Consider the following 17,007-nt stretch of genomic DNA (forward strand, 5'->3'; position numbering starts at 1 on the left):
CAGTTTATGAGAAGGCAATTTCAACGGGTTTACACACACCCTAAAACCAGAAGAGACATCTATGACCTATGCAAAGAACTTGTCAAGCACTTGTATAACATTTACTTGAGTTACACATAATTATTGTAGTTTTGTCAAAACATAGATTGAAATTGATATAGAATTTTCCATCAGTTTATGAGAAGGCAATTCAACGGGTTTCAACGTAAGTTTTTCTGCAAGCTATTTATTAGTGCCGTCAAACGATTCATCGCGATTAATTGCATCCAAAATAAACGTTTTTGTTTACATAATATATGTATGCGTGCTGTGTATATTTATTATGTATATATAAATACACACACATGCATGTATATATTTCAGAAAAAATATGTTATGTTTATATATTAAATATATTTATTTATAATATAAATTATACTAATATAAATATATACATGTAAATACATGTAAATATTTTCAAAATATATACTGTATGTGTGTGTATATATACATAATAAATATACACAGAACACACATATATTATGCAAACAAAAACTTTTATTTTGTATGCGATTAATCGCAATTAATCATTTGACAGCACTAATATTTATATAGGCTTAACTATGACCATAGATATATGTTTTGTTTATGTTAATTTAGGTTTTGTCTAATCACAATGATGGTAAAATGTGCATAAGAGCACGTGGAGAGGATATGAAAGAATACAGAACAAGATAAGGAAATTATGGGATTAAAGGATTTTCATATTGGATTTGCGCTGAATTGTTTACATATCAAACTGAGCACAATATTGGACTCATATGTTACTTAAAAGCAAAATAAATAGAAATTTGCTGTGAGCATTTAATAGCCTTACAGTATCCCTGCAACTGCTATTTATCCTTTGCCTTTCCTCCTCCAAGGGCTCAATCCTTAAATCACAACACTAATCCTCATGACTGTATTTTGAACTCTGCCGAGGACAGAAAGAACAGCAATGGGATTACGGCATCAGTGAGGTGGGGCACATCCCAACTCTTGATCTTCAGTTGAGCCGAAACAAATACAGTTGCTTTTTCTTTCTCTCTTTTTAGCTATATTGCTAACTCTAAAAAGCTGGAAGCAGTGGAATATGTTTTCTCAATCTGTCTGGAAATGTCCTTGAAGCTGCAAACCAATACGCATTTTAAAGGGAAGTGGGACTTGTGTACACTTGGAATGTAAAATCTGCCTTTTTCTGCTTTTATTACTAACAAGAAATTAGTCTCTTTTCAGTTCTTTACCCATTCTTCAAGCAACCATAATAATGGATCATCCAAGAAGGCATCTGAAAAAGCTAAAAAAGAGACGTTCAAGTCTTTTTGCAAGTGTCAAACTTAATGCCACCTTTTCACAGAGTATAGAAGAAGAAGAGAGTGCCTTTCCATTTTCACAAGACAGCTCTGTGAAACCTTGGACATCGATGGACAACCTCGATACTCCATCACCTCAGGCAAGTGACAAAAGAGATCAAGAAAAGAGGAAAGGCAGTGAGACTGAAGCTGCAAAGATGCCACACCGTCATTCAACTGTAATCAATGTTAACGTAGGTGGAAAACTCTTTACCATTCCCAAGCACTTGGCTACCAGATACCCTAAAACCAGAATAGGCAGCTTAGCCCTGTGCAGAGATCCTGTCAAGCAGCTAACGCTCTGCGATGACTATTGTGTGCTCACTAATGAGTTTTTTTTTGACCGGGATCCTACTTTCTTCCACTACATCTTCCACTTCTATTGTAGCAATGTGTTATGGGTAATGGAGAGTCTTTGCCCTGTCAATTTTGAGGAGGAGATGAAGTTTTGGGGCCTGCACTTGAGGGACACTCCTCGCTGTTGTCGCATTCTCTACGGGGAGAAACTAGACGAGATAAGAGACCAGCTGAAAGTGAACAAGGAGCTTATGGTGGAAATCGAGCCCCAGCATGACGAGGAGGGTTTCAAAACAATGATTTTTGGTGGTATTCGTAAGATGCTATGGGACCTGATGGAGAACCCATACTCCTCGATGGCTGCTAAGGCCTTTGCTGTGTTCTCCAGCCTCTTTGTGCTCATCTCCATTGTAGCAATGACTCTAAACACTGTGAGCGAGCTGAAAGATTATAAAATCTATGGAAGAACCTACATGGAGTGCGTGGAGATCACTTCAATTCTCTTCTTCACCTTTGAGTACTTCCTTCGCTTGCTGACAACTTGCGACCTCACGCATTTTCTGAAGAGCGCACTTAATTTTGTAGACTTAGTGGCTGTCATGCCTTACTTTATCCAGCTGATATTTGAGGCTTTTGCTGACCAGGAAGATGTCAGCGTTCAAGATGATCTGAAAACAATGGCGAGAGTTAGCAAAGTTAGCAAAGTGCTCAAAGTTGTCAAACTCATGAGAATCTTTCGCATTTTGAAACTGGCGAGGCACTCGACTGGCATGCGGGCATTTGGCTTCACTCTTCGCCAGTGTTTTGAACAGGTCTGCTGCCTGTTTCTGTTCATTATCATGGGGATCTTCACCTTCTCCGCCCTAATGCACTCAGTGGAGCAGGATGTTGCAGGAACACCGTTTAGCAGTATACCAGATGCCTGGTGGTGGGCAGCGGTGAGTAGGTCTCAAATTGTTTCAAATCATTCATCACTATTAGCAGAACTGCAGTATAATTCATATATACATACACATGGCCAAAACTATGTGTGCTACTGCTAACTGAGCATATAGTTTTAAAACCATGGCTATTATTAGGGCTTTGCTGCTATATCAGCCTCCTCTATTCTGGGAAGGCTTTCAGCTCTGTGTTGGAACATGGCTGTGGGGATTTGCTTCCATTCAGAGACGAAAGCATCAGTGAGGTCAGACACTGATGTGGGGCGATGGAGTGGGCTGACAGGGGACCAATGGTGATCAGGTTTGGGCTTTGTACAGATCAGTCTTCCACACTAGAGTGTTGTTATTGTTGACTAAAACTGCATCTAATAATCGAATTGAAATGAAGGTGAAATAAAATATAAATACTTGATGAAAAACTAAATACTAAATGAAAATGTTGCTGTGTCAACAAACTCAAATAAGTTGAAGTTGAAGTACTAAAATTAAAAATAAATTAAAACTAAGTAGAACTATTAAAAAGTAATAAAAATGACAAAAGCACATAACAAAATAACTAAAACTGAAAACATCAAAATAAAATCTATTTCAAAATATGAATAAATATGACAATAGTATTCAAATAATCACTGTACCACACTCAATAAACAAAGCTCTTTGCTGTGCTACTTTTTAATAAAAAATGTTTCTCTAGGGATAGCTGTGATCTTAATTTACACCTATTACCAGATGTAGTTTATATAGCAAAACCTTCTTTTGAATGGGGTGTCCACATTTGGGTTTAAACATATATAAGCTTACTTGAATAATTTTTTATGCACAAATATAAAAAAGAACAAATAAAACAATTGGGCATCGTTGTGTGCATCACTTGCATGTGAGCATTTTTTCCCCTTCATTATCATCATTTGCTGTGGCTGTTGTATCCTCCTATCCTCTTTAAATTGTTAGTCCTTATCCTCTGGCAGCTGTGTTTAATCTTATATAATACCTTATAATGCCGCTCAATTGGAGGCATCCATGCTGATTGGAAAAGTTAGTTTGGAACTTCCTGGGGCTTACTAAGTCTTACCAAGTTGAATTGCATGCCAAATTCTAAGCTGATAAACTCGTCTCTCTCTCTTTCCTTTCGGCTTGCTCGCTTTATCAGAGGTTGCCACAGCAGAGAGATCCGCACAACCGTTTTGGCATATGTTTTATGCCCTTCCTGCTGCAACCCAGCCCTGAGAGTGCACTAACCTGTGCAACCCCAGTGCTGGGACACACACACTCACTCATTCACACACACACTCACTATGGCCAATTTACTTTGTCCAATTCACCTAAGCTGATAAACTCACGTGGAGACATAATTCTCTCTTTTATTTTATTGTGTTCTGGCCCAGTATTTAAGAGATTGTTTTAATAAAGTCTTCTTTACACTGTTACAGGTGAGCATCTCTACTGTGGGATATGGAGATGTGGTGCCCATTTCTTACTCCGGTCGAGTGGTGGCCTTCGGGTGCATATCTTTCGGTATTATTCTAAACGGAATGCCAATCTCCATCCTGTTTAACAAATTTTCTGACTATTATGCCAAGTTGAAGGCCCAGGAGGACACTAACACAAATGTCCAGCGGGGTTTGAACCTCAAGAAAAGACTGCAAAGAAAATTAGAGAACTGCTTCGAGCCTTCAGCTGAGGACTCTGATGAGGACAATAGGCATCACATTGGCCAGTGTCATCACTGAACGTCTTTGTCACCTCGACTGCCTCGCTGCCCTTGAACAGTGAGCTCAGGTTCCCAGCCTGCCTTGAATTAAATCAGGATTTAAAAGATGGGTGAACGCCAGGTTAAAGAAAATTAAGCCATTAGCTTTAAGATGGCTTACAAATGGCATGTCGCTGAGGAGCTTCGGTGAGCTTGTGCTGATTTTCAGCAGTATCTGTTCATTTGTCAGGCAAAAAAATGGATTCAAATAAAAAGGATTCACATCACAGACTGCAAACTGTTAATTGCAAGATCAACACAAACTATTAGAATGATTTGATCCATCATTGCCTCTCTATAAGGTGGTGGAATTGCACTGTACAGATAAATTACATACATGAATCCTGAGATTCTGAAGATATTTCTTCCTCAATTAAAACAAAAAGGATTTCCGAGGATCAAGTGAGACTTGTGTGGCCTTCAGACACCTTTGGTGTATTTGGAGTGTTGCTTTCACATAGTTTCTATTCTAGGCGAAATGCATTTGGATACCGTGGCTTTCAAAGACTGAGAAAACTGAGAAAAAAAATAAAAAAATAATGAACATTGTATTTGCATAGTCTTCAGTAAGCACTTTATCACCCTTTCAGATTAGCACATATTTTGACTGTTTTTGTAAGGTCTGAAGGGTGATTTCCTCAATTGTTTTATTATTTGTAATGATTGTTGTTTATAAGACGCTATCTGCAGTAAGCCAGAGCCATACGATAACAAAAATCTTGTTAATTTCTGTTCCCCTTTCTTTTTACCCCATGCAGTATAATCCTATATCCTTCCTTTAATACATAATATTATCATCATATCATCAAACTTTTAGATAACAAAGTCCCTTTACATAACAACATATTCCTGCAACTTGCATATACTGTCAAAACTAATAAAAGATAAGAAAATTATTTCTGTTCATAAAATAGAACTAGTTCACCGTATGTATGTTGCTACATCAATAATTCACTATATAATCATTAGTAAAAAAAAGCTGTATGCTCCATGAAACTACATGCAAATGAAACCAGTAACATTTTCTGTATTTAGCCCATGCACAATGTGAATCTCAGAGGGGTTGCTTTCCAAAAGGCTTTGTTTGTATTGTTTTCAGAGTTTTCCCATGAACATCTTAGTGCTAAGTGAGCACGTAAGCTACCGTCAGTGAGAAGTCAAGCGATCTGACTTAATGTCTAATAGGATTTAAGGATCAAGAGGACCCGTGATGCCAATGTTTTGAGTGAAATGTTCAACTTCAATTAAGGGAATGTAAAGACAAGAGCCCTTGTCAGCTGCATGTTAGTGGCCTTTGTTGAACAGCAAAGGTCATCCTCTGCCACTGACAGACAGCAGGGATTTACTGCATAACGGTCAATTATGGGATCATCTAGTGAATTCAGACAATACTGGAATAACTAATGTATCTATTTGTTATTTATTATACTGTATGTTCCTCCTCTGTTGTTTAACCCACCCCAACAGCGAACACAAATAAATCATCAGCATATCAAATTAAAATGAATGGCTAAAGGTCATTCAAGAAGGTGCCCTGAAGCCATATTGTTTAGCATAATCGTTTTAAGGATCTTGATGTGTAAAAGTGAGAAGATGAGGTAAGATGCCCACAGTGTAAATTTCCTGTTAAATTCAAACATTTAAAGATAACTTAAAGATTAAAGAAGATGCATACTGTATATCACAATATATTATAAGGGAAATAATAAATGATTCCATTCAACTGGCCTAAAGTTGATAATGAATGTCAAGATGTTTGAAATGTCTAATTCACAAAATTATTAAATAACATTAGGAATGTTACTTTAGAAATGTATAGATTACAGATCACCCTACTTAAAATGTAATAAGTAGTATAACTATTTCAATTACATTATTAATGTAATGTAACTAATTACATTTGATTACGTTTCTAAATTTACATTTCTATTTTTTTCCAAAAAATGTCTAAACTATTAATGATTTTTTATTAATAATTAACATTTAAAGTAGGCAGGGTTAACCTTACAGTACTCAACAACACTGATTACTGTCAGACTTTCAAAATCCTTCATCACTTGAATTAAGATTATAATCATTTCATTTTATAGCACAGCCACCACAAAATCAGACTTTAGCACCTCTTTTAACTTTGAGATTGTTCTGAGGTTAAATACAGATTTAAAATCATAAGATATCGGTTGGCTATGATACTGTTTTTGAATTCAAATCTTTGCATAGCTATGACACTGGCATCTAACAATGCCTTGGAAAAAAACAGTTATTCTTAAAAAATAAAGCATATACTGTACATAAACAGTTGTCAAATAAACATGTGTCCTATTCTGTGTTCTAAACTCCTGAAACAATTGTTTGTCTCAAATTTAAAGAAATCAATCAAATCTGTATGTGTGTGAAAATATTCGGATGTAACCCTCCTTTGTAATCATTAACATGTTCATAAGTAACTGTAATTTAATTACACATTAACTGTAACAGATTACAGTTACATTTATTTTGTAATTAAATTATGTAACACCGTTACATGTAACTAGTTACTCCCCAACACTGATAATAACTACATTCATTATAATAATGATCAAAATACATAATAAGAAAAACACTAGCAACAACATTCCACTAGGGGGCTTTCTGTGCCATTTCCTTTTCACTTAAAGGTGCTGTATGTAGGCTTGACACCGAGTGGTTGAACTAGGTATTACAGTCCAAATTCAAAATATTGGAGAGGGTTTTTTTCACCCGGCCCCTCCTCCTCAGACTTGACGCACACGCAGGTTGCCAGATTGACGACACCAACAGGCACGAGCGCACTTGACGATGATTGAAATTAAATACCCTGTGTTTTCTGCATACTGGCAACCCCGGGGTGCCGAAATACAATTGGGTAAACTGGCAGTGGGCGGGTTTCACAGACCAAAACAGAAACGGACATTCCGGCCCCGAACGCACATTTTCAAAGGCGAATAACTGACTGTAGCATTGTTTTTCAGATAAACAAGAATGTTAATTTAGCATGTTTCTTAAATATCTGCAAACATATTATGGTATTTTTATGCTTTAGTAGAGTCAAAAACTTACATACAGCACCTTTAAAAATAAAAACAAAATATTTACCCTAGCAATCCAAATGAATGAATGTGTCCACTAATACATTCCATTAACAAATAGACATTAAATGCAATCAATATCCAACAATAAATTCACAAATCATTGTTATCTAAAGAATTGGAACTGTTTAAATCTCACAAATGTTGATCTTCAGATATAAGGTGCATATTAATATGATCATAACCATTAAATAAATGTATTAGAGATTTAGTGATATGTATTGGTTAATATGGAAGCAACTTGCCCATGTATAATATTTAAAAGCATTTCATTGACGCATTTCTGTAAACTCATAAAAGAGATATTAGAAGTAAATACGAAAATGTGACCAGCTATCACAATTTTCCTTGAACTTTCCTTGAGGCAATACAGTATATCACAGCTGACATGTTTTATCTGAAATACGTTCCAGCTTGAAGGCCTCGAAGATCAGAACATGATTTTCTTCATCCAAGGCCAGATAGATGCTTGTAGAACCATGCATGCCAAAGGTCTGATGGGGAGGTGGGGGGTGGGAGGGTTTTTTTTGGTAAGTAGCCTGCAGTACCTGAACACACTTGAATATTGTGCACTCCAATTTGATCACCCCAAGAAACACCATGAACATGAAGTGGTTTGCATCTTTAGCTTTTTTAATTCTTCTCGTGACTTCCAAGACTGAGGGTCAAGATGCACGAGTGAAGCTTTGTGGTCGTGAGTTCATTCGGATGGTGGTCACATCGTGTGGAAGCTCTCGACTCAAACGGAACGCGCCTGATTCAGACCTTCACTTTGCAAACCCTCATAGTAAATTTGCCTTCTTCAGACATTCATGTAGTTATCAATTCATTAACCTTTTATTTTTGTTTATTCTCTGTGCTGAAACATCTCATGTTGATACACCATATCCTTTTTCAGGGAATCTACAAAACTGGCTCGACAGTGATCTCGTTGCGCACCAGAAAGGGAGCCTGACTGCTGAGGATGAGCAGTGGAGGGAGCATGACTCCCCTGAGAGCATGACAGAGCGTCCAGCCCCCAAGCAGCACACAAGCCCACCAGCAGAGCTTCTGGAACACTCCACCACTGTGCAGGATCTCAGCATGTCCTCCAGGACCCGCCGTGATGTCGGGCCAGCGGGCGTCTGCTGTACTTCAGGATGTACCATGAGTGAACTGATTCAATACTGCTAAGGACGGATATTGAGCTCAGATGTCTTCTGCCCTAAATCTGCATGTGGTACATTCAATTATGCTTCATTAAACATTGTATCTAAGTTACCATTATGGTAACATGGCTTCATTTCTTAACATTAGGTACCTAACATGAACTAATCTTGTTAATTTTAAGTTAAAAGTGAATTTTAGCATTCACTAATACACTATTATAATCAAAACGTTGTAACTGTTAATGTAGCCTATGATTTAACAGGCTTTTAACCTGAGCTAACATGAACTAAAAAAGAACAGTATTTGTATTAACTAATGTTAACAAAGATTAATAAATACTGTAACAAATGTATTTGTCAATGTGTGTTAATGCACAAATGAGAATTACTGTAAAATGTTACCATCATTATTATTGTTGGTAGAAGATATATGTATGTAATTGAATGAAAATAGTGTTATTTCATACTTTATACTAAAGCTGGTTATATATTTTAGATGACTATCTATAGTGACTATCTATCTATCTCTCTCTCTCTCTATATATATATACAGAAATCATAGACTGGTAGACTGGTGATATTTGACTGGTGAATTATTTTAGTAGGACAGATGACACTGACAGGGACTTTTGTGCAATAAATCAAAAGAGTCAAAGACAGTGTATAATCTTTGAAAAATAAAATTTTTGTGAACTTGCAGGCAATGATCAATGTATTGATCAATCATCAATAGCAACAAAAAATAAACTCTCAGCATTCAAATAGTAAATGGTGCACTATATTTTTAACATAGAAAATAACATCTAATTATTTGATCACTGTGGAATAGAAATGAATTATGCAGGTGTAATTTGTCTGAAAACTGTAGTAGCTCAACATGCCATATTACAAACTTACCGCTAGAGGGGGTACCACTAGTAGTAAAAGCATTAGCCTACTTCAAAATCACTTTCTACATTAAACGTTATAAAAATGCATCAAAAGAACGTTTTGCTGTTTACAGTGAACTAAATCATTCAACACATTTAAATCAAAGTAATTTGCTTAAAATAAGGCAACAGGAAACTTAAGCAAAACAAAAATCCATGGGCGCTGTTTAAAAATGCCACAAAGACTCAAATATGATATAGTTTCATAAATAATCAATGCTAACACGTTTGCACACACACAAGCAGTGACCTTCTTCTGGCACCTTAGATGAGTAGATGTGTATTCAGGCCACATACACATTGTCAGACCAGCTGCTGTGCCACAGCTGCTCTTGATAGCACGTCTTCATCTTCCTCCTCTGGGCCTCTGTCATTTATTCAAGAGTCCAGGACAAATGAAGATAAGGGACTTGTGATGTACCTTAGAGGGATATATCTGTATAAATTAATAGCAGATGCTGTGAATTATTGTTTTCTGAAATCATCAGGTAAATTTGGCCATGATTAATGTATAATTAGCTATAATTCTGTAATCTCAGAAATATCCAGTTTCACCGTGAAACACACAAGTATCATCAGAGTGCTTTGTTTCAGGTAAGGTTAGGCCTATTATGATTATGATTATTGTGATATGACTATTATGATTTAGGTAGCAAAATGTCTGAAGCAAAACTATTTTTTTTTAAATAACTATTTTAATACTTTTCACATTTTACCCCTAAATTGCTAAATTAAAAATCCTTCAGCAGTGCCCAGACTGCAAATGGTCACATTTGTGACTAGAATTTGACATTTACTATTGATTTACTGTAGTCATACTACTGTAACCATGTTGTTTTGGCCGAAATGTGGTATTCATGTTGAATGATAATATTAATATAGTCATGTATTTTGTATTAAATATATTACAGGAGTCATGGTATTTACAGTAATTTTAATAAGCTATGGCAGTTTTCTGCAGTTATATTTTTCCTAAAAATTGTTTTAAAAGCAGTTTTATAGAACTTTTTTTTTTTTTTTACAATATAGTGGCCATGCATGGTTTTACCTGTGGAAAGTAAAAAACAAAGCAGAATCAGTCTGTACAGTCTCTACTCGCATGTGTTAAAACATTTACATTTTTAATGTTTTTACATTCGTAAAGATGTTACTGTTATAAATAGGTAAAATTACAAGCATCCCAACTCAAACTCAGTGCTTTACTGTCAAAAATCAATTTCCATGAGACAAATATTATTAGTTTTTTATGAAATACAATAGTAATATTGTGATTATTATTAGTTTGTCTCCTCCCCCTCCACCAGTGCTTCCAAATCGGGTGCTGGTGCGAGTTTTGGTGGCACCGGTTCTACATCTCTCATATTAGTATGGAGCCCTGTTTAGCCTCATTTATTAAAGAAAGAAGACATCTTGTGAAAACCTGATTACTGTATTTGAAAGAGCTTATCAGCATATACAGTCTCTGTTTTTTCAAGTCTTACATCCCATCGGCAGCGCAAACAGACTTCACCCACTCCCACTCTACACTCCTCTTATCTGCTTTCCTGCCCCTGCACTTCCCCTGTGAGTGAGTGGGTGTTCTCACTATACAGCTGCCATGCATAATTAAGGCTGCAGTGGAGGTGTACTGCAGTGGTGCTGAGCTGCAACGCCATTACAGGCCGCTGCAACGTTCATGCCTCACAAGTGACCGTGTTAAACACCAGAGCAACAGAGATCCCTGTTTCACACATGTATTCCCTCAGTAGCTGCTTGGTGAGCAAGCAGTATGCTTATTAACTGTACTGAGCCCAGTTTAGATTGTTGCTATTTAATGCAGAAAATACAGCACACTGAATTCAACAAAGATTTTGATTGTATACACAAACTGGCTCACTGCCTGACATCCTAACAAGTACTACTTGCAATGATATAGTGCACACACTGTGAGGGATGTCCTCGCAGGAGATCTCTTAATAGGCTCTGCTTCACTACTGAGACTTGATCACCATGTGTGGTCCCTCTCAGCAATCAAAGAGAACACAAACCATTAATATTAATTGAATGCTGTCTTGCATGCATATGTTATAGATTAGCGCAGTAAGCTACTGCGGTACAGTGCTGAATATTATTTCATCAGCTATAACCTGCTATGACTCTTTGAATTGCTGCCAGGGAGACACGTTTTTCTGTAAAATAAAAGGAAAAATAAACCTCAATGCAGCTGACTTTTAGCATACATTTTTTTCAAGAAAATCTTTGTACAGTTAGTATTAGACCAATGAATTTAACACAGCTTTTCTAGTTGTTCATGATTACTGAATAAGTATTCGTAGAGTCATTATATAGAGATTGCTAGGGAGGATTTCTTTTGATACATCAGGTGGGTTTACATGAGGTTTATACAATATATATGTATATTGAAAGTGAAAAGTCTCCAAAATGACCAAAAAAAAAAAAAATAGCCTGAGATTTGAACATGATTCATGGATCTGGTTTTCAGAGCTTCCATGCTGAACCAACCAACCAAATAAATTTACATTTACTGTTAAAATTTGCTTTGATTTTTAAATTTGATTGCATTTCAACAAAAAAATTGGTGAAATGCACTCTTACAGGCCCTGGAATTGCAATGATTGATTTATATTATTACAATTTGCAGGTTTTACAAGTATTTACCCATCAAATGCTTTATTTTAAAAGAATAGTTCACCTGAATAGAATAATTTTGTCATCCTTTACTCCTAAAGTCAAGTTGTTCCAAACCTGTATAACTTTCTTTCCTCTGAAAATAGTCAGTGTTTTAGTTTGTATAATGAAGGTTCAATGATTTCCAAAATGTTGTTTTGGACCTCATTGACTTTCAATGTATGGACAATGAAAAACAGTTCAAAATATATTATTTTGTGTTTCACAGAAGAAAGAAAGTCTTAAAGGTTGAGAATAACATGAGGGTGAGTAAATTATGACAGAACTTTTATGGTTTGTTGAACTATCCTTTTAACTATCTTGGTTATATCTAGAAAGTCTACAATAGTAAATCAGGATCTCTGTCAATAGTTCATGAAAAGACATTGAATGATATCAGATATGTTCTTGAATGGCTTTCACTGCAGTGAGGTGAATTTTAAGATGACTGACTCTCATTCTCCTTCAGGTGTACAGTTGTGAAAGTCACGGAGAGGGCTTAATTAGGACATCATAAATTCCTGCAGAGTACACATAATCTTCTGTGAAAGCAGATTTCACTCCAAAAATGAGAGTATTACTGATGCCTAGGCTTTATGTGAGGAGAATGAGGGTATAACTCTAACAAGAAAAGAACACCAACCATGACACTGAAAAGAACCTGCCCAACTCTGTCAAAGTCATGCATAAGGTCTTTCTCTGTCTCACTATGCATTGCAGATAATCAAGGCTAGACATACATATAAGTCACTGTATCCTTACTATGGTATGTCTTCAGTGAAAGGAGACTGCAATTTAAGTGACAGGCTGCTCGAATGTCAAATAATGGCCCCTGGGCAAACCTCATGCACAAACGTTCCTAATCCTCTTAAAGATAATTGAAAAAAGAGTCATGCTTTACTCTCGACTCTGATGCACCTTAACTATATCGGCTACAGTTGTGTTGTGTAATATTGGGCTGGAATGCATTCTAAACTTACAAATTCAATTGAAATTAGCAGAAATTGTTGAAAGATACACTGCAGACAAAATATTGTGATGACTGGGCCTGTACTTGACTTGACAATTTCCAGTAAAACAGTTCACATGCCATTGAACTGATGTTCCATACTAAAGTATTCTTCCAGATTAAATATACTGTAAGGCTGCAAACAAATGCAAAATGTCCGTCATTCTGTGACATACACTCCTGTACTGCGCATATGCGCCAGTACACACAATACAGACACCAGCAGCAGCAATGTGTATAAATCTACACAGGATGTGATGTATCAGCAAAGATTCACATTATAATGACTCCTAATGATACTCAAAAATGTGACAGGAATTAAAACACAATAAGCATTTTATGCACAATAAAAATAACAACGATAACCCAGGATTGAATACAAACATCATTGCTTTGTTAAAAAGCAATCAAACATGCTGAAACATGCTTATCCACGTGCTACAAAATGTTTTTGTTTTACAATTAGCTCCATGCATTTATAAAAACCATGAGGATGTAAAGGTAACAATAGTTCTTATCAGAGAACAGCAAAATGGTGTCTCCATCAATGGTGCGTCCATATGTAGAATCCTTTTATTCCGAAAGCTGCATGACCATCATTCTATGATAAATTTTGCTGCGGTTCGTGCGTGCACGGGAACCCCCGAGCCCCCACCCTATTCATCCACCCCCGCTAGTCTCTCAACAACCAAGATCTAAAAATAGAGCAGGGATCCCCCCATCAATTTACAACACGTCACAAGGTCATATAACCCTCCTCTCACGATCCTCGATCAATACTACGGCGTGACGGTCCAGTGTGGATCTCGCGACCAATATTCTAGTTGCTGCACGTGAAACACACGCTCGCGTGGATTTTTGCTTTTTTCCTCAATTAGTCACGACGTGTATAGCCTAATTAACTGCGGGGGAAGTGTTTTTTTTTATACTCCGTTTTGAGATACGGTACCTTTCAAGAAGCAAACGTTCAATTTCTGGAGATGAAAGTGAAGAGGAGACACGGAGAGCGCTCGCGCCATCGGTCGCATGCATATTCACGCGCTGGAGGGCATGCCCGTCACTAGACCGAGAATCTCTCCACACAGGACAACGAGGAATTGTGTCGGTGTGGACTACCTTTTTTATTCGGGAAAAACTGCGTCCGCTTATTATTTTGAACCGGTATATATATGTATTTATTTCACATTATCTTTTTTATTGTGCTGATGTCATTGTCAAGAGCGTTCAAAAGGATCTGAATGAAGACGTGTAAAGTGTAAGGTAAGAAAGTGGAGATTCTGTAACTTACTGGACATTTAAGTTTTAATGCCACAGCTCACCGCCTCACGTTTGGTATTTCATGTGGTTCCCTCTGTTAGTATTAGCCTTAAAATGGCAGACCAGAGGTGATGAAAGAAGGTTTCTCAAGGCCTTTGAAGCATATCTTTGTGATGATTTATTCTGACCTATCTTAATGTTGCCCTTTCATTTATACAGACAACCTTTGTCAGGGAAGATGGAAAATATGTGACACCCCCCACCCCTCCATACATCCAAGTGCCTTTTAGTACGTTTGTTTTATAATCACATTTGGTGAGGGTTTTTACCCCCCTTATACTGTATTTATTTTTTTATTTGTGTTTTTATCTCCTTTTAAGTTATGGCCTTATTTAGTTTTGAAACTATAGTGGCATTAATAGCTAAATCTATTTCACATAGCAAGCTGATCAGTATGAAAATATTCTCTCCTCATCGTTCTTGACAACTGCAACATTAACAAAGCAGCAAAAAGCTAAATGAATTTGTAAATTAATAAAATAAAAAAATACATTTCTTATCCAGTGTGAGTGATAGAACTGAAAGGGTCTTTGCATGATTCAAGCTACAATGCAAATACATTGAGGCTGTCTGTTTTTAACAAACAAATCTTTCAACTTGAAATTTGTTGCTTTTTTGTATATTGGCATAAAATGTACAATTTTAATATTTAAACTGAATGCAATTTCTGTTTTGAAAAGCAAACATGTCTGGCGTATTAAGTCTGGTCCTTGTCCTCTCCCACTAGGCATTTATAATAATCTTTGTGGATCACGACTTCTGTCAGCTCGGTTCAGCTCCTTCAGTTCCCCTTAAAATATCCTTGTATGTGAAAGAGCTGATTTGTCATATCATTCTCATTACATTCCATAGATTGTATTTCCCTGTGATGCGTGTTTCAGAGGTAAAGTCTCTCAGTCAATCAGATATGAGGGACTGTATGCTGCATATTGAATTGTGCATACCGTCCATTGCAAACTCTGACAGCAATGTCTGCCTGATTCTTATTCAAATTAGAGGCATTTGAAGCATTACATATGTGTGTGTGTCTGTGTGTGTGTGTGTGAGAGAGAGAGAGATTCAGTTTACGTTTTCATGCAAGCAGGCTGTCGTACTTCATTTTGGGATGCACTACAGTAAATCGACCTTCGCTGATAAATTCTTCTCTATCCATATTTGAGAAAAATACAATACAAAACTTCACAGCTGTTTTTTACTGATAATTTTGATAACAGTGTGTATAACACTGCATGTTTATACAATAACGGAGTGTGAATCTATCAAAAATTATAGACAGGATTGCAAAATGCCTTGACATTTACTGTGCATATGCCATCTAACATACACTGTGACTAAACCTCGACCAATATGAAATAATGGGATTTGAACATTTAGTTTTTACTCAAAATCTTCAAATATTATAAATATTAGGGTATATTATGTATCGAAATATTACAACAGTTAAAAATTTCAGTTGCAATTTCTTATTTTATAGTTTGTTGATATCATCAGTATTGATATTTCTATTTAGTCGCATTATTCCATTAATAAATGGGCAGACTTTAGGACTTTTGCTCACCCACATAGGAGCAAATAATTTGAAAATAATTTTCATTTTAATTAGCTGGTCAAATAACTGCATGCCAGAAATGAGTTTCTGAAATGCTCTGTTATCATACAATCATATAATAATATATAATATATCATATAATAATTAGGTTGATAAAATAAGTAATTTGGCCTGAATTTTAAAAGGCATGTCTGTCTAAAACAACAGCCATGTTAAACCACTTTTTTTGTACTGTTGGGGCTTTCTATGACATCTGTTTTCTTTTTTTACTGCAAATTCTGTTCCAATACCCTAAATGCCACACAAATCTTTCTGTATTTATAGAATTTAATTTAAAGTTATTTCTTATGTTGTTTTATTAAGCTGTTTTTTTTTCATGTGGTGACAGTTAGTCCCAGGATTGAAGTTTCACTATCCTTGTGGCTATTTAGTCCTCACAATGTAAGCAATACCTGATCCACAGCTCTCGTGGTTGTGGTTATTTCAGAACCAAAGAGAGCAGCTTTATCCTCATTCTTTCCAACACTAATCTCCATTCTCATTATCATCCAGGATAATAGGATGTCCTCAGTAAACTATCATTGATATTAATGAAGAAAGTTATTTATATCTGTGCGTTCACAAATGCTTGAAGTCTTTCATCTCTAACATGTAAAATGTAGACTTTTATCACAGAAATTAAATGATGAATTGGCATTCTGTGATTGCAGATTGAAAATTATACCGATACCTCTTATTGTACAAGCTGGAGTGTGCGTAGGTGGAGAATTTATTCAAAAATACAAAATTATAATTTTTTTCTTTATTTTGAGAACTGTTTGTCTGCACTTATTGAGAGATATTTAACAATCACATGCACATAAATGATTCTGACTGAAAATGTTTCTGTGGTATATGACAGCAGTGAAGCAGATAAAAACTTC

The 17,007-nt window shown here is 36.1% G+C and overlaps 2 protein-coding genes across 4 annotated transcripts; both read left to right on the forward strand.

The window, feature by feature from the left end:
• Positions 1-996: 996 nt before the first annotated feature.
• LOC107722566 (potassium voltage-gated channel subfamily V member 2) lies at positions 997-14,766 on the forward strand. 3 transcript variants are annotated; one of them, XR_001637819.1, is made up of 4 exons: positions 997-2,605; positions 2,747-2,950; positions 7,054-7,061; positions 14,756-14,766. XR_001637819.1 is itself a non-coding variant. In XM_016530971.1 (2 exons), exons 1-2 carry the CDS (start codon positions 1,286-1,288, stop codon positions 2,903-2,905), a joined length of 1,479 nt encoding a protein of 492 aa, XP_016386457.1. In that variant the 5' UTR covers positions 997-1,285; the 3' UTR covers positions 2,906-2,973. The 3 variants fall into 3 exon arrangements, 2 of the variants coding, with proteins under 2 accessions (XP_016386457.1, XP_016386455.1); XM_016530971.1 differs by lacking the exons at positions 7,054-7,061; positions 14,756-14,766 and having other exon boundaries at positions 2,747-2,973; XM_016530969.1 differs by lacking the exons at positions 2,747-2,950; positions 7,054-7,061; positions 14,756-14,766 and adding an exon at positions 4,039-6,158 and having other exon boundaries at positions 998-2,605.
• insl3 (insulin-like 3 (Leydig cell)) lies at positions 8,066-8,638 on the forward strand. Its single transcript, XM_016530972.1, has 2 exons — positions 8,066-8,252; positions 8,364-8,638. Exons 1-2 carry the CDS (start codon positions 8,066-8,068, stop codon positions 8,636-8,638), a joined length of 462 nt encoding a protein of 153 aa, XP_016386458.1.
• Positions 14,767-17,007: the final 2,241 nt, after the last annotated feature.

The sequence above is a fragment of the Sinocyclocheilus rhinocerous genome, unplaced genomic scaffold, assembly GCF_001515625.1.
Source record: "Sinocyclocheilus rhinocerous isolate Xijiao unplaced genomic scaffold, SAMN03320098_v1.1 scaffold541, whole genome shotgun sequence".
Classification (NCBI taxonomy): domain Eukaryota; kingdom Metazoa; phylum Chordata; class Actinopteri; order Cypriniformes; family Cyprinidae; genus Sinocyclocheilus; species Sinocyclocheilus rhinocerous.

What these genes read in the sequence shown, in the direction of transcription:
- LOC107722566 (XM_016530969.1), top strand. Translation starts at nt 1,286, where the DNA reads ATGGATCATCCAAGAAGGCATCTGAAAAAGCTAAAAAAGAGACGTTCA. An exon ending in ATGCCTGGTGGTGGGCAGCG is followed by an intron (nt 2,606 to 4,038) that starts GTGAGTAGGTCT and finishes ACACTGTTACAG; the next exon opens with GTGAGCATCTCTACTGTGGG.
- insl3 (XM_016530972.1), top strand. Translation starts at nt 8,066, where the DNA reads ATGAACATGAAGTGGTTTGCATCTTTAGCTTTTTTAATTCTTCTCGTG. An exon ending in TCACTTTGCAAACCCTCATA is followed by an intron (nt 8,253 to 8,363) that starts GTAAATTTGCCT and finishes ATCCTTTTTCAG; the next exon opens with GGAATCTACAAAACTGGCTC.